We start from the raw sequence: 18,104 nt of genomic DNA on the forward strand, positions 1-18,104 counted from the left end.
CATGAGATTTCCTTTCAGCATCGCTCGCTATTTTAAACTTGTTAACTTTTACTGGGGATCCAAAAGCAACAGGTTTTTTACAGGGACATTTGTGTATCGGCACCTTAGTTTGATTCTGCTACTGTTGTATGACCAAATTTTTAAAGACATGTACTGGCTTTGTAGGTAAGCTCACTAGATTTTGGTAAAATGAATCTTTGCCCACAGAAATTTGAGGAGATTCTTGCATCACGAATTGCTGGGTCTCATTTGTTTTTGTTTTTTTCCCCACTCACTCCATATACTTGATGCTTACTTTGAATCTGGTGTGAACAGAGTTTGTGACACCTCCACTTCTGAGTCTAGGGCCATTAGCAACAGGATGTAGCTGACTGTGGAGGACATTATAACTATTGTGAACCTCTGCTGGAATTCTTAAATTAAAGCTTAACCAAATTTGTCAAATGGTGGTCTACAGCAGCTGGCTGATAACTACCCATGCTGAAGGATAGCAGCAGAAGGTGGGAGCATTTAAGGAATAGGGAAGAGGCAATTGCCTATTTCAAACTTTACATATCACAAAGTAAAAACAAAATACATTGACCACAAAAAAATAAAATGCAAAAATTTGTTTAAATAGTTTAAAAAGCTTCTTAGTTGCCAGATTTGGCAGGGCTCTATTTATAGAATGCTTCCATCAGCCAGTTTGCTAATTTAGCTGAAAATCTATTTTTGGTTTATTTCTGTGCTGCTTAAAGGTGGGAAAATGGACCTATGGTGTTAACAGACGGTTGGGTATCAGCCAGCTAGGATGTGGGATCTCCAGCCCATGAGCGATAAAACAATCTCAGATATTTTCTACTGAAAAAGTGCAAATTGGTGGGGAAGTTAGAGGACATGCTGTCATGCCTCTGTTCTCCTTGGTTTTCTGAAGTCATCCACTTTCTTTTCTTCAGTTGGTGTCCTGTGGTTTTTTTTTTTTTTTTTTGGGGGGGGGGGGGTTCCCCTCAAGCTGGTGATCATTGTGACCATTCTTCCCTTGGCATACTATATTACAGCAGCGCTATACCTTGTTACTGTGTCAGGGCAGGTTTTTCACCCTACATAATTTTGAAGCTTAAATAATAAGGCTACGGAAGCTGATACTGTACATTTGGTCCTTTGCTGGCTTACAGAGAGAGAGAAGATCGAATGCTTATCACTAAACAAACTGTGAGGGGGAAAATGTGTACAGATTCAACAAATGAAGTAAGTTACTGCCATTTCTGCTTTGGCTACTGTTTTGCTTCCTTAATAGTACACTACACTAGCCACTAACTATGCAAGACAATTATAGCAGGGATCAAATACTATCTTTAAAGCTATATGTTATACCATTCCAACTCTGATAAGCAGGAAATGGTTCTCTTCATCTCAGTGATCCCATATTGCTGTTTTGTCTCCTTTCTTTCAGGAAATTAAAATGCATGACTGATGGTGAGTCTGCTCCACCTGATTGGCCTTATTATAAGACTATTGATCGAATACTGTCAAAGGTACCTGAGCTGAATGATGTGAAACTGCATGAAGGCCAGTTGCCAGGGCCTTCTACATCTCAGACCGAAGCTTCCCAGTCTCCATCTGCCAAGTCTACACCGCTGTACCTGCCTTACAACCAGTTTACCTATGAAGGAGAGGAAGAGTGCTTCAAGGATGAACATTCAGACAGCTCATCCAGTTTATTGACTTATAAACTCAGGTAGGGTCTTTTTCTCCTGCTTATCTTCTCTCAAGGTTTACAGCATAAGTAGACTTACCAGAAGATGAGATGGTAGGATCTAGGGACAGGGGGAACATGATTCAGACCTTGAATACTTACAAGGAATTACTGAGCAAATAAGCGTTTTCCAAATGAGAAGAAGCTCTAGAGAACGAGAGGGCATGATGTGAAGTTGCAGGAAGGTAGAATCAAATGCAGCATCAGAAAATATTTTCTTGACGTGGAAGGGGGCATGTCCTGGTTACGTGGTGGCTCACTGCTGAATTTGCACCCTAGAGTTCCCACAGAACACTTCCTTCTGGTCCTCTATCTACTTTGCTCTCAGCACATACTCTTCTCTACAGGAACAGGTTCTCCCCAGGGGGAAGGGATTTTCCTTCATGGCCCTGGTGTAAAGTCCCTTCAAAAGAGAACTCAGAGACAGAATGCTCTGTTTCCTTAACTCAAGTGCAAACCAATTATTGATTTGAGGCAGTCTTTCTGTCTTAAGGTTGTACAGCATTGAATAAACACTGTGTAATAACCCCTGTCTCACCATTAAGAGTTCCGGGCACCAGCTAGCTCTTTGGCTGTCCAGCCCCGGCCTACACCCAACTGGGTGTAGGCCAGGGCCGGACTTACTTTATTAGGCAGTAGGGTTTTAAGCCACACTTTTTTTTATATTTCTTTACTAGTCCGGTAGCAAATAAAGTTTACTCTCACTTCAAAGAAATACTGCGGTCCAGATTTTATGCAACAAATTTAAACTCAACTTGAATGCTGCAACAGGCAGATCATCAAATTCTCTGGAAACAAACAGTCCTTTCAGTATTAAACAGGTCAATTTATATCCAATCTGACAACTTGCTCAAAAGAAGGTTAAGTGCCAATTCAAGACTCTTGGTGTAATTTACTAGCCCATTTATAAATCCTAGAGTATTTGAGTATTTACAGCTCCTGCAGTCCATTGCCCATCCTTTTGGGTAGAATAATCCAAGGCTGTGCTTGCAACTCTTTTGCAATAAGCTCCCTGTCTGTCCTTCTCTCTCCAAAGGTACACCTCTCTGTGCTGCCGCCTTTGGTACTAAACAGGCTCTTCCCTGTTCCTGCTCCCGGCCTGAGCCAACTCTTCTGCCCACCCTGAACACTCCTCACACTCCACAGTTAATAACATCATCACTACAGAGCCACAGTGCCTATCACCTAGCTGCCAAGTGTTTACTAGCTAATTAAATCTTGATAACAGCTAACATCTGTTTAATTATACCATCAAGTGAACTGTGAAAGCCAATCCCAAGTCCTCACCTTGTGTAATAAGCAGAAATAAGGAGTGTCTGTTTGCATTTTATATTCCTGGAGGAGAGGAGTATACCTACTGTATATAGTTGGCCATCTGTTAAAAGGGTTTGGAAGCTGTACCATCATCAGTTAAGGTTAGTAAAAGTTCTGATTTCAGCAAAAACAACTGGCGTGCGAAGTGTGAAGTCTGATGCAGAGCTTTCTCGGCCTCCTAGGTATATCCTAATCCCACCCAGATCCCAACCAGTAAATAATAGTGTGCACCCCTCTTGTTCATCTATCCCGGGCATAGCCTAGGCAGCTACCTAGACCACATCAACCAAGGGGTTACATTTACATGTATGCAAATTTTCAAAAGTATTGATATAGAAAAAAAAATTACATATCTAAGGAAAAACAGGCTGCAGTAAATAATAAATAACATTTTCTAAATAACTCAATACTACATCAAGCACCCAAGCCCACTTATATTCAAGAGTGGGGAGAGAGGGTAACTAAACAAAAGGAAATTATTTCTATTGTAATTATAAATCAATGTAATTATCAAAAAAGGCAGATAGTGGCACATATCTAACGCCAGAATACTAACTACCTCTCCAGTGCACATCACAATTACTCTGGATTAGCGGTTGTCAGCTCCACAAATTGCTCTACTTGAGATGGATTTTAAAAAAATATTGCACCTCTTCAAACTTAATAATACACTTGCAGGAAATTAAAAAGTAAAAGGCCCCTAAATCCACCGCTTTTTGTCATAAAGCCAAAAAAGCTTGCCATTTATCCTGAGTTCCTTTACTGAAACCACGATAAATTCTCACTTTTGGTCATAAAACAAAACTTTCTTATTCCAAAACAGAATGAGCAAAGAGCCCAATTCCTGTTGGGCTCTAACACTTGTGGCCTGATCAACCTGGAAGTCCTGCAAGGTCTCTAATGTGTCAGTCAAATTCAGAAGGCCCATATTCTGGACAGCCACTCCTCTAGAATCAACAGACTGACCTCCAACCCGCATGGCAGGTGGTAAATAAAAGGCTTGCAGAGCAGAAGGAAATGCCTTTTCTGGAAAGATGCTGGATGACCAAGGGAGAATGACAAGAGAGGAGATGCAAGAGACAATTTTTCACAGCTCTCCCAGTGAGAAGTTTGATTAAAATCTCTGGCTTGGGCTGTAGAACTAGATGAACTGGAGAAAGCACAGTGGTCATTATCTGTGGTCAATTCATCTTTTCAATATATGGAGAGAGATTTCGTAGCAGCCCCCTGCATTGAAATCACAGTGCCTCTCACCTCCGTGTGAAAGCGCTGCAGGCAGCAGGGCAGCAGATCGCCTCCCTTTGGGCCTCCTTCCCTCCCTGTGTCCCGCCCTCATCTGATGTAATTTCCTTTAGGGCGGGACACAAGGAGGGAAGGAGGTGAGAGTCGCTATGACTTCAATGCAGGGGACCCGGCCCAGTGGTGGGGGGAGGGGGGGAGCAGCAGTGGCGGCAGCCTTGCCCCGGGCCCAGCCCAGTCTCTCGACGGCCCTGCAGTAAATAAAGAAAATATTATTTAACCTGAATTGTAGGAGCCCGATGTGAACACAGCCTCTGCCTTCCTTCATGAAGCAGGTGAAAGCTTGGCTCTTCTCCCAAGCCTTTAACAAATGTGCTAATCTCACCCACACAAGGACTAACAACAGCCTCATATACAGTGCCTCACATACAGTAGCAGAACTTGCAACTCTAGGGGCCCTTTTACTAAGGCACGCCCAAAGGTTGCCTGTGCTGCTGTAAGTGTATGTTTTGGATGCTCGCTGGTCCATTTCCTGAGCACGCCTGGAAAAAGGGGGATTTTTTTTTATGTGACGGAAAATAGAACTCAAAACAGACACGAATGTGCTTCTGTCGACCGAACGCCAAAGCGCTGCGGTCCGCCCCTGACAATGCAGAGGCTACTACCACTGAATTTCAGAAAACAAGAAGTCCAGAACTAAAGACCTATCAGCCATAGCAACCCTGAGGCACAAAACCAAAACCAGTCTGCAGACCACACTAGACTAAAACATACCGGGTGGGTTATTGACTGGTCTGGAGCGTCTAGAGCAGTGATGGCGAACCTATGGCACGCGTGCCAGAGAGGGCACGCAGAGCTGTCTCTGTTGGCACTTGCGCCGGCCGTCGCCTCAGCTAGTTCCAGTCCTCCATTGTCCCACCCACCCGGCACCAGGCCTTCCTCCCTCCCACCTGGCACCAGCCCGCCCGGCCTCCATCCCTCCCTCCGAGCATGAAATTTAAAAGTCTTCCCTTGTCGGAGTTAAGGCGGCATCAGCAGTAACAGCGAAAAGCATGCTGCTGGCTCAGCGCGCCTCCTTCAGCAGCATGCTTTTCGCTGCTACTGTTGACGCCGCCTTAACTCCGACAAGGGAAGACTTTTAAATTTCGTGCTCGGAGGGAGGGATGGAGGCCGGGTGGGCTGGTGCCGGGTGGGTGGGAGGGAGGAATGCCTGGTGCCTGCTGCTGGGTAGGAGGGAGGCAGGCAGGCCGGCCTGGTGCTGGGTGGGAGTGCTGGGTGGGTGGCTTGCCTGGTGCTGGGTGGGTGGCTGGCCTGCCTGGTGCTGGGTGGGAGGGAGGGAGGGAGGCCGGCCTGGTGCCTGCTGCTGGGTGGAAGTGCTGGGTGGGTGGGATGCCTGGTGCTGGGTGGCCGCTTGGTGCTGGGTGGGAGGCCTGGTGCTGGGTGGGTGACTGGCCTGGTGCCTGCTGCTGGGTGGGAGGGAGGCAGGCCTGATGCTGGGTGGGTGGGAGGCTTGGTGCTGGGTGGGAGGCCTGCCGCTGAGAGGGAGGGTGGGCAGGGGGGAGAGGAGGGTGGCTGGACATGGGTGGATGGAGGGGAGGGCAGGGAGGAGAAAAACTGCACATGGATGGAGGGCAAGAAATGAAGAAGAAAGGAGGAAAGTAAAGAAATAAATGGAAAGGAAGCCTGGAAACGGAGTTAAGAGAACAGGACCAATATGGATAGAAAAACAAAATCACCAGACAACAAAGGTAGAAAAAATCATTTTATTTTTATTTTAGTGTTTGGAATATGTCCAATTTACATCTGCTGTCTTATTTTGCACTGGGTATACTGGAGCTGTAACAGCTTACAGAAATGATTTATAATGAAAAAATCATGTTTTTTTCTCCTATACTAGTATAATATTTTCAGTGATGTCTGTTTATATGCGCCATGGCTGGTGTAAGGGGTGTGGCCGTCATAGGGGTGGAGTCATGTGGTGACCCCGCCCATAATGAGTTAAATTGCCCTGTTGGCACTTTGCGATAAATAATTAGATTTTGGGTTGCTGTTTGGGCACTCGGTCTCTGAAAGGTTCGCCATCACTGGTCTAGAGGAAAGAAAATTAGCAGGTAAGGCCTAATTTCACCTTCCTCAGCGACCCTCCAGACCGGTCAAGACGCTTGGGAAGTACCAAAGCAGTAAATAGTCTAAGGGCGGGAACTCCGAAAACCAGATGTCAGAACTGCCGCACCAAAATTTGCATCCTCTCTAGCCTGCACATCAATCCTATAATGCTTCACAAACGAATGCAGAGAGGACCAGACAGCCGCTCTGCAAATATCTTGAGGAGGAATCAAACTACTTTCAGCCCAGGAGGAAGCCACCCCCCGAGTAGAATGCACCTTAAGTACCGAAGGCACCTCACGCCCCTTGAGCAAGTATGCCGAAGAAACTGCCTCTTTCAACCATCTGGATATCGTTGCTTTAGAAGCTGCAGCACCGTTCTTAGGTCCCCCATACAACACAAACAACCTATCAGAGGCCCGAAACACTTGAGTCCTTGTCAAGTAAGAACACAAAGCTCGACGAACATCCAATTTAGCTGAAAGGCGTTGAGTCGAATCTCTCGACCTATCGCCCAAAACCGGCAAAGAAATGTCCTGATTCACATGAAAAGAGGAAACCACCTTAGGCAAAAAGGATGGAATGGGCTTCAGGGACACCTTTTCCTTAGAAGAAGTCAAAAAAGGAGCATGACAAGACAAAGCCTGCAACTCCGAAATCCGCCGAGCTGAAGCAATAGCCACCAAAAACACCGTCTTCAGAGTGACCACTAAACCTCCACACACTGAGGTCTGCAGCGACAAGGCAGACAGATCAAAACTACGCCTAATAAAGGATTCCAACTTCCTATCTTGAGGATCCCTGAGAGCAGCCCCCCCCCCCATCAACAGGAATAGCAGTCGCTTTTGTGACCGCCGTCACCACCGCATCTACTGTATATAGACGTGCAGCAAAATGAAAACCACCGTGTGTCCATTTTCGGCCTGAGACCTTAATGCCACCCATTGACTTAGTGGTAAGGTCTTGCGCGCTAACCGGGTGGTAAGCGTGCAGCGCTTGCCAACTGCCAATTACCACTGGGTAAATGCCCTCCGGTAGAAAATAGAAAATATTTTCTATTGCATGTTTGGGCATGCGCCAAAAATGGAATTACCGTCCAGAGCATGCGGTAGCTAGGTGGTAGTGCCAATTTGAGGCGCGTTGGACACACGTAGGCGCCTACACGCCTTTGTAAAAGGGCCCCCTAGTTAAGACTATATTCAAGCGTCTTTCTGACTTCATTTTCAACTTTCTTTAAATTATTCCCCTTATGTTTGCTTACACCCTGTGCTGTCTATTACAATGTTTTACTGTATATTGAGTTGACATTGTAAGTAGTAGTACTATGCCATACTATGTACGGTTGTTTGTATATTTTTACTGCTGTAATTGACTATTGCCTATGTTTGACTTATTCTTGCTGTATATTGCCTTGAGTGAATTTCTTCATAAAGGCGATATATACATCCTAATTAAAAATAATAATAACTACTATAATAAATAGAAAACAATAATAAAATCAGATTCTAAGAACAATTTAAAAAAAAAACGAATAAAAATCAGTAAACAGCCTGCTCTATAATATTATATTTTGTGTGGCACACTAACCCACCATTCCTAAATAACCGTCACAGCTCCGATTGTCCCAGTCACTTCCAAAGGAGCTCCACAGTGGGGAGGAGGTGGGACCACTAGTGGCAGGAGCTAGATCAACTGAAGTATTCAGCAGTAGGCTAAAACTGGGATCAGTCTCTGGTCTTCTCTCTGCTGGTGTGTCTGGAGGTAAAGGAAGAACAGAATGGAAATTAGCAGCCTAAGGTGGTCCCCCTTTGGCTGTGTACATTTTCAGGCCATGGGTGGTTTTTCTGTTCCTTCCGTTACTGATTTGCAAACCTGCTCCTGAGAGCAAAAAATGTGCATGTTTATCAAGGAATGAACTTAAACTAGAGATCCACAATATTCAGTGCAGATATTTTAAAAAGCAGATTTGTTGGTGGTGCTCATAAAACCCTACTGTGTAATGATAACAGCTACTGACTGATTTCTATGAAGCTTTCTATAAATGCTTGTAGAAGTTTCTGCCTTCCACCAGCAATGATGAATGTGTGAGGAACACTTTCTGAATCTTTAAAGGCTCAGCAGTTTGGAATATTTTGTTACAGTCTGGCAAGTGTTGGGGAGCACTTCGGAGCTGAGGGAGTCCTAGAGGAGGAGGAGTGACCTAGTGGTTAGGGTGGTGGACTTTGGTCCTGAGGAACTGAGTTCAATTCCCACTTCAGGCACAGGCAGCTCCTTGTGACTCTGGGCAAGTCACTTAACCCTCCATTGCCCCATGTAAGCCACATTGAGCCTGCCATGAGTGGGAAACCGCGGGGTACAAATGTAACAAAAATAAATAGATATTATTCAGTGGCTGCAAAAACTGAGACTGAAGTTACTATACTCCAAAATGTATTGTTCCAAATTGTGCCCCCTCCTTCGCTTTCTCCATTTGCTGTGAAAAGTTTTTTGTTTTTTTTTTAAAGGGAGGAAAGCTCCTTAGGAGAGCTAGATTGGGATATTTTTCTAATTGATTTCTCTACTGCATTCAGATAGTTCTGAGAAGATTTTTCTTAACCTGGAGCTGGTGTGCATGTTTTAATTGAGTAAAGACATAACTAAATTGTAGGGAAAACATTATTTTGTTAAGCTTAGATTATATTAAGCACAAAAGTGTTTTCTGGTTAAAACCATGTTTGTGCAGGCTATCCCAGATCCTATTGTAAAAAACTTCAACATCCAGGAAATCATTTAAAGAAAATCTAGCTGATATAACACATTTTCCTTTTGTTTTCCCCCCTTTTCTTTTACTCAGCAGTTTCCTGCTACTGCTTTCAGCTTCCAGCTGTGTTGGAACCAGGACTTGAATATAGTGCCAGAAGCCTTAATTTTCAGCTATTTGGCAATTCTTTCCTCCTGATTTATATGCAACTCCCAGTGCCTTGTTTGGTCAGTGGTGACAGTCCTCTGGGCCAGATGCCATGTACCAGGCCTGTTTTCAAAGACCTGGACCCTTGGGCCATGAATGTGGCCACTAGGTGACACACTTCAACAATGAACACAACTCCTCCCTACTTTCAGGGCCTGTGAACATTGCCTTTGCAGTATAAGCAATCCCAGGTAATCCAGGGGGGGCAGGAGACCTGACTCCAGGATTGAACTGGAGTCGACCTGCCTGGTAGCACACAGTATCACCACTCAGTCACCAGTCTGACCTACATTCTACCTTCTAAGTACCTGTAGCAAATTTATAATTGAAAACTGTAAACTTATTTGTACTTGTATGCAGGGTTGTAGCCAGACTTCAGTGGTAGGGGGGGCCAGAGCCGAGGTGAGGGGCACATTTTAGCCCCCCCGCCGCTGCCGCCAAACACCCCCCCCCGCCGCCATTGCTTACACACCCCGCCGCGACCAGCACCACCTCCAACAACTTTGAACCCCCCCCCCCTGCCGACGACCCTCTCGACCCGCCGTCACCTACCTTTGCTGGCGGGGGACCCCGACCCCTGCCAGCCGAAGTCTTCTTCCTTCGTTTGGTTTCTGAGTCTGACGTCCAGCACGTAAGCACGTACAACATGCAGGACGCCAGACTCACAGAAACAGAATGAAGCCCTGAAGGCTTCGTTCTGTTTCTGTGAGTCTGACATCTTCACGTTGTATGTGCTGGACGTCAGACTCAGAAACCAAATGAAGGAAGAAGACCGGCTGGCGGGGGTTGAGGTCCCCCGCCAGCAAAGGTAGCAGACGGCGATGGCGGGTTGACGGCGGGAGGGGGGGTTGAGAGGGTCGTCGGTAGGAGGGTCCAGGGCTAAATCCACGGGGGCCCAGGCCCCCATGGCCCCATAGCAGCTACACCCCTGCTTGTATGAAATGACTGTTTAACAACGAAGAGCCCTCTTTCAGCAACTGTAATTTCACCACATGGTAGATTTTTACTAGTGTTATATAAAAGTAACAGTTCTCAGTCTGTGTAAGTAAAACTTTAATGAGTATTCCTGAGGAGCTCCTATTAGCAGATAGCCCTTGTTACTTTTTAATAGATTCTGACCAGAAGTAATTTCTCAAATATATTTTTCAGTAGTTTTAATGCCAGTGCGCAGTCTCGGGGGCCCTTTTACTAAGGCGTGTAGGCGCCTACCAAATTGGAACTACCACCTGGCTACCACATGACCTGGGCTAAATCATTGGGAGGCGGTAAAGTCTCAGGCCGAAAACGGATGTGCGCTGGTTTTAATTTTGCCGCACGTTCATTTTCAGCCACACACAAAAAAAGCCTTTTTCCCAGGCACGCTGAAAAAATTACCTGCAGGCGTCCAAAACACACGCCTACACCAGCGCAGGCCACTTTTAGGCGTGCCTTAGTAAAAGGGCCACTCTGTCCCTAAGGGGCCCTTTTACTAAGGTGTGCCAACAAATGGGCTGCGCTAGTGTAGGCGTGTGCATGCAGATCAATTTTTCAGTGCACCTGTAAAAAAGGCCTTTTTAAAATTTTTTGCCGAAAATGGACGTGCGGCAAAATGAAAATTGGCGCGTGCCCATTTTGGGTCTGAGACCTTACCGCCAGCCATTGACTTAGCGATAAGGTCTCATGTGTTAACTGGTAATCGTCTACGTGCGTAGAATGATGATTACCACCCAGTTTCTGCCGCACACCAGAAAATAAAAATTATTTTCCGGCGTGCGTAGCGGATGTGCGTCAAAAATGAAGTTACCGCAAGGGCCAAGCGGTATCTGGGTGGTAACTCAAAATTCACATACGTTGGGTGCGCGTAGGCACCTACGCGGTTTAGTAAAAGGGCTCCTAAGTCATCATTATGCAAAAAAAATCAAAGCTTGCTCTAAAAGGTTATCTGAAGGAATATAGGTTAGATTCTCCATCCTTTATGACAACCTACAGACCTACCAAGTCTCCCGTTTTTGTGGGTCATCTCCAGCACATCCGCTGGGAAGCCAGGATCTCCCACTGAGCAGCTTCCCCTTCCAGCAGCAGCAGGAGACGCCTTAATAAAACATCATCTGGCTGCCATGGGACCGGCCTGCTGCCGCTGGAAAGAGAAGCGACTGCTGGTACCACAGGCCACTGTTGGGTGTGTGCCAGGGGCAGAGCTGTGGGTTGGGTGAGGTGCAGCTATGGGTGGGGCTGGGGGTGTGCACTAAATCTCCCACAGAATAAACTGCCCCCCTTGGAAGCTCTGCAACCATGCATCAGCATTGGGCTACCTCTGATATATGCATGGCTTTCGGAGTCCAACCATTATTTTGACAAACACAAATTATATAATTTGATTCACAGGCTTCAGTAGTCTGGAGACTTTAAGCACATTGAAATTAGAAGGTATCTAATCTTAGCATGCTTTCTGAGATTGGGAAATGATGGGAGTACAACCAGAAGTTGCTGTACCTCCATCACGATGCATATCCATTTAAATTCTTTCCAGGGCCACAAGTAAGATAAGACCACCTATTTTGCACCTAGCCTGGCAAGTGCTTGCTTCCCAGATGCCCATTCTGCCTCACTTGGCTGGGGTTTTGCTTTCAGTTGAAATCTACTTTGCCTTGATCAGTCTTTATGCTCCAACGGATAATCAAGGTTTTTTTAAAATGATAATACCGGTATGACTGACCAACTGCTCAGTTTTATGGAAGGCTCCTTATTTATAGATGGAGACTTAAATCTGGTGGTGCAACTTCTCCTGGACAAATCTAAATTGTTAAGCAGTCGAGTGAAAAAAGAAGCTACAGATAAATTAAAAAATATTCTCAGTTTCTTAAAAGTGGTAGATGTCTGGAGACTCCTCCATCCCAACCAGAGAGATTATGCATTCTTTTCTAATAGGGCTGCATTTTGATTAAAATTTTAATCACAATTAATTACACGATTAAGAGGTTATACATTCTTTTCTATTAGGACTACATTTTGATTAAAATTTTAATTGCAATTAATTGTGTGATTAAAGGTATGTTATTTATTCATTTTTTTTCCAACTGCAGCTCCTTGTGACTCTGGGCAAGTAACTTAAGGTTTCTTTTTACAAAGCTGTGCTAGCGATTCCTGCTCAGAAAATGAGAGGAGGTCCATTCAGTTCCTATGGGCTTTCTTTCATTTGCTGCACAGTAATCACTAGTGCGACTTTATAAAAGAAGCCCTTAACCTCCAATGCCCAGAGTCGCAAGAAACTGCAGTGGAAAAATAAATGAAATACCTTTAATCACACAAATAATCACAATTACAAATTTTAACTGAAATGCAGCCCTAAAAAAACATAAAATAAAATAAAAAGTAATGAAAGATGATAAATACAAAATACAAATTGAAAAATTACAAATTAAAGAATCTAAAACAGCATGCAGAGCAGCTATTAAGGGGTCCTTTTACTAAGCCGAGTAAGTGTCTACGCATGCCCAATGCGTGCCAAAATGGAGTTACCACCCGACTACCGTGTGGCTCTAGTGGTAATTTCATTTTTGGCACACATCTGATACGCGCATCTGAAAAATATTTTTTATTTTCGGCACGAGTAACGGACACGCACCAAGTGGCATTTGGCGCATAGGTCATTACTGCTCAGTTACCGTGTGAGTCTTTACCACTAGGTCAATGGCTGGCGGTAAGGTCTCAGACCCAAATGGATGCGCAGCAATTTTCATTTCCATTTTTGGCAAAAATAAAAAAAGCCTTTTTTACAGGTGCGCTAAAAAAATGGATCGGTGTGCGCCCAAAACCTGCACTGCAATCCATTTTTCAGCGTGCCTTTGCTCACACCTTTTTCAGTAGTAGCTCAAAGTGAGTTACATTCAGGTACACTGGATATTTCTCTGTCCCAGGAGGGCTCACAATCTAAATTTGTACCTGAGGCAATGGAGGGTTAAGTGACTTGCCCAAGATCACAAGGAACAGCAGTGGGATTTGAACCGGCCACCTCTGGACTGAAAGATTGCAGTGCTGTAACCACTAGGCCACTCCTCCACTCCTATTCTAAGATTTAATTACTCTTGGTTGAGGCAGACCAAGTAGCTAATGTGGTTACAGTGACTCTATCACATTGCCTGATCATGCTGCTGTGTGGCTGGAGTGGAGGAAACAACAGGAGGATGATGGTATCATATTTTGGAAGCTACAGGAGAGGAACCCATACTGTTCAATCAGCTCTAACAAGGGAGGGAGCATATATGGAGGATCAAGAAAACTTTCAGATCATTCGCATAAGCCAAAACCTTGACCATACCACCCTGCATCTCCATCCCACACACCCGCTCCGATGACTTCAACACCCACAACAAAGGCTCCAAAGAGAGCAAAAACAATAAGGGCGACAGTGGGCATCCCTGTCAGGTGCACCATTCCACTGCAAAAGTGAATGTACAGACCCCATTGACCAGCAGCTCTGCCAAAGGCCTAGTAGTTAGGGTCTGTATTGCACGTAAAAACCAGTCCATTACACCAACGTGTTCCAACACTGCAAAGAGAAAAGGCCAGCGGACCCTGTCAGAGGCCTTCTCTGCATCTAAGCTAATTAAGTAATGCTGGCTCATCATGCCTCTGACAGTGCAGCATAGCCAATAAGACCTTACAGACGTTAATAACTTTTTGCCGCCCCTTCACGAACCCACTTGCTCCTACCCGATCACCTGTGGCAAGTGTTCTGCCAGGTGATCCGCCAACAACTGAGATAAGATTTTAATATTCACGTTAATTAAGGCGATGGGCCGATATGAGTCTGGCAGGGTGCTATTACAATGTGGTTTAGTTATCAGCGATATAAGGCTGCATTAGCATATCGAGGAAAAGCCCCACTTTCCACCACAGTTGAATAATAAGAGTGTAGGGGTCCTAAGAACTTAACTTGCATTAGTTTGTAAAATTCATTTATAAACCCATCTGGGCCCTGTGATGTGAACCGAGGCATACAGGAACTGCACAGGTAGATCTGAATCGAATCAGCACCTGTACCAGAATATGAGTACAGAGACTGAAAATGAGCAGAAAGAATGTCCTCTATCTTGTCTGCCTTATTAGTGATCACACCCCACCGTTTCTCTAGAGCACAGATCTCCTGGACGGGATGGTATTCATCCAAGGGTACTGATAGAACTAAAAAATGAGCTGGCGGAGCTACTGTTAGAGATATGTAATTTATTTTTAAAATCCAGCGTGGTACCGGAAGATTGGAGGGTGGCCAATGTAACGCCGATATTTAAAAAAGGTTCCAGAGGAGATCCGGGAAATTATAGACTGGTGAGTCTGACGTCGGTGCCAGGCAAAATGGTAGAGACTATTATAAAGAACAAAATTACAGAGCACATTCAAAGCATAGACTAATGGGACAAAGTCAACATGGATTTAGTGAATGGAAGTCTTGCCTCAACAGTCTACTACATTTCTTTGAAGGGGTGAACAAACATGTGGATAAAGGTGAGTTGGTTGATATTGTGTATCTGGATTTTCAGAAGGCGTTTGACAAAGTACCTCATGAAGGACTCCAGAGGAAATTGGAGAGTCATGGGATAGGAGGTAGGGTTCTATTGTGGATTAAAAATTGGTTAACAGATAAAAAACAGAGAGTAGGGTTAAATGGTCAGTATTCTCAATGGAGAAGGGTAGTTAGTGAGGTTCCCCAGGGGTCTGTGCTGGGACTGCTGCTTTTTAACATATTTATAAATGACCTAGAGATGGGAGTAACTAGTGAGATAATTAAATTTACTGATGACACAAAGTTATTCAAAGTCGTTAAATCGCAGGAGGATTGTGAAAAATTACAAGAGGACCTTACGAGACTGGGAGACGGGGCATCTGGATGGCAGATGACGTTTAATGTGAGCAAGTGCAAAGTGGTGCATGTGGGAAAGAGGAACCCAAACTATAACTATGTCATGCAAGGTTCCGCGTTAGGAGTCACGGACCGAAAAAGGGATAAGGGAAATATAAGATCACACTTTTCACTTGTAAGCCTTGGCTCCTTTATTTGCCCTGTAACTATCAGGAAAGTAGCTCAGTGGTGCTATGTTTTTGGTACTCAAGTCATCCTCTGAGGCGCTCCCTCATACACCGGATCAGCGTAAAGCACCTGCAAAACACAAGTTGGTGGAGATAGGGTTCAGGTGGTGGCCCTTTGTGCACATGTTTTGTTATGCCCCCTCAGACATCCTGTGAGAGTTGAGGAGAACCAGATTGGGGGCTTAGTAGGGGGTGGGCAATCCCTGCATGGCCAGAGGTGCCTGGCATTAGGTGGGCAGGGCCATAGTGGATGGTTTGGGGATACTTTCTTGGGGACATCTGCACTTGGGTAGGGAGGTGGTGATGGGCAGTTAGCTAGGGCAGTTGGAACCACCATTCATATATGTATTTAGGCATGGAGCAGCAGCCTTGATCATAGCTGGGGCAGTGTCAGAGATATGCAGGCCCTTATTGCAGCCATGGGGGCTCTGGACATGGGAGACGTTCTGGTGTTTTCAGGATTTCTGAGTCGTGGGAACAGGGGAGGGGGGCCTGATGGCCTTCCCACCAATTCAATGCATGTGATCCTAGCAAGGCATGGTGCTTGCAAATGGCTGATACAGGGTTCCTAACAGCACCGCAGAAAACTCTCTATGACAGGGTCCTCCTAATGAGCCTCCAGGCCCTTGTGAAGACATTGTGCATTGGCAGGTGGTGATTTCTCTTCATAATTTCTCAGGCACAGGAGGACAAGGAGCTGAGACTCCTCAGCAGAAAAATTTGACTTTCTCCTGAGGGATATGTTGAAACAGAATTGAAAATGCTCTTCCATGTGCAGCATGCATTAATGCATATCCATGATTCACTTTTTGAATTATGCATTTAAACATGGCAATGGTACGTGTCTCCAGCACTTTTTTTTCTGTTTGCCTATCTCATGCCATGAAGGGTTCTTGCTTCTATATATATGTTTTCTACACAGATTGCAGATTGTCACGCTTTTTCAATTTTTTCTCTCTCCAACATGCTACTTTATGCTTTTCCCGCATTGGACCCATTTTCGCCCTGGCGCTTTAAAAACACTTCATATTTGGCAACACATTTGTTTTTGCTGCACATTCTCTTAGGCACTGATACCATCAGCATCCGATCCCAATTTATCACCAGAGGTGTTAGATACGTATACAGTTTTTTAAAACCCTGACTTTTTTGTGTTTTTGCTTTTAATCCAATATCCTCTCAACCCCCCCTTTTTTTTTTTTAGAAAAGTTTGACCAGCACTGTTTATTTTTATTTTTTTAGGATCTGTGCGTCATGTTCATGTTTGAGTTTTAGTATATATTCTTTTTTTCTTTGTCTCTTTGTTTTTTTCTTTTTTTGTATCAGTTTATAGTACTGCCCAGGTGATTTGGTACCTAGTACAGTGCACCAGATTTCTTTCTGCTTGTGGTTTCCAGATGTGTGAAGCATTTGTTCTTATGCTATACACATTTTAACCTTTGAAAATTAATTTACTGCATTTTTAGTTGCTTCTTATATAAATATGTTCACTGTGGTTATACTGCCTTTTTACATTTTGTTTCTCTATATGCCTTTTTATTTAATAGATTGCCTTTTTAAAATAACACTGTTATAATGCTGTTGTTTTTGTGCTGCTGTTTTACTGTAGACATTTCCTCCATGCATCATTTTATGTATTTTAATTATTGCAATGACTTTTAAAATTATTTAAATTTTACTTTTGTCTTATCACATGTTGCTTTAAGCAAGATTCTTAGTTATGATGTACTTTCTTGAGTATCTCTACCTTTGACTTTATGGTGTTTGTCACTTTTTGGATGCTTTTATGTACACTTACATATTTTATATATTTTACTAGAAAAAAGGCCCATTTCTGAACACAATGAAATGGGCGCTAGCAAGGCTTTCCTCGGAGTGTGTATGTTTGAGAGAGTGTGTGTGAGAGTGAGTGTGTGCGAGAGAGAGAGTGAATGTGCGAGTGTATGTGTGACAGAGAGAGATTGAGACTGGGTGCGAGTGTGTTTGTGAGAATGAGCGTGTGTGGCAGGGTCCCCCTCCCCCTCCTCCCCTTCCTCCCGTCCAGTGCCAGCCCCCTGTCCTGCTGCCCTCGCCGCAATGCCACGCCCCCCATGTTGCCGCTGCCACCGCTCACCCCTCCACCACCACCGAGGTCTCCACCGCTCCCCCCCTCCACCCCCACAAGGTGATCCAACAGCCCCCCCCCCCAAACTGCCCCGAGGTGTCTCCCTCCCTCCGAGTGTCAGGGTCTCCCTCTCTCCCTCCCAGATCCCCGATTTTCAGGGTCTCCCTTCCACTTCCAGGATCCCCCCTACTACTACTACTACTATTTAACATTTCTAAAGCGCTACTAGGATTACGCAGCGCTGTACAAGTTAACATAGAAGGACAGTCCCTGCGCAAAGAGCTTACAATCTAATGGACAAATGTACAATCTAGTTCCAGGATCCCCCCTCGCTCACAGTTCCAGGGTCGTCGTGCCTCCCTTCCTCCATCCCTCCCACTGCCAGCCCCCCTCCTTCTGAATTTTAGAAGTCTCACTTACTTAGTCTGGGTGACGGCGGATGGTGGCAGCAGCAGCATCGGTAAACTGTGTACAGGCCTGGCCCGCCTCTGTCGCTCAGCTCTGGTCCCGCTCTCATTTCCTGTTTCTGCTGGGGGAGGTTGTGGTGTGTCGTGCTGGCGAAGTTGCAGGAAGTGGCGTGTGGCTTTGAGGGT

General features: G+C 45.0%; 1 protein-coding gene across 1 annotated transcript in view; it reads left to right on the plus strand.

Annotated features, from left to right (window-relative positions):
• The window catches only part of LOC115459121 (myb/SANT-like DNA-binding domain-containing protein 1), a 47,082-nt gene that overhangs the window by 18,767 nt on the left and 10,211 nt on the right, over nt 1-18,104 (plus strand). Inside the window, exon 2 of the mRNA XM_030188991.1 lies at nt 1,433-1,717. Coding sequence (XP_030044851.1) covers nt 1,433-1,717 — 285 coding nt within the window. The remainder of the gene's footprint in view (nt 1-1,432; nt 1,718-18,104) is intronic.

Source organism: Microcaecilia unicolor, unplaced genomic scaffold (assembly GCF_901765095.1).
Source record: "Microcaecilia unicolor unplaced genomic scaffold, aMicUni1.1, whole genome shotgun sequence".
Lineage (NCBI taxonomy): Eukaryota > Metazoa > Chordata > Amphibia > Gymnophiona > Siphonopidae > Microcaecilia > Microcaecilia unicolor.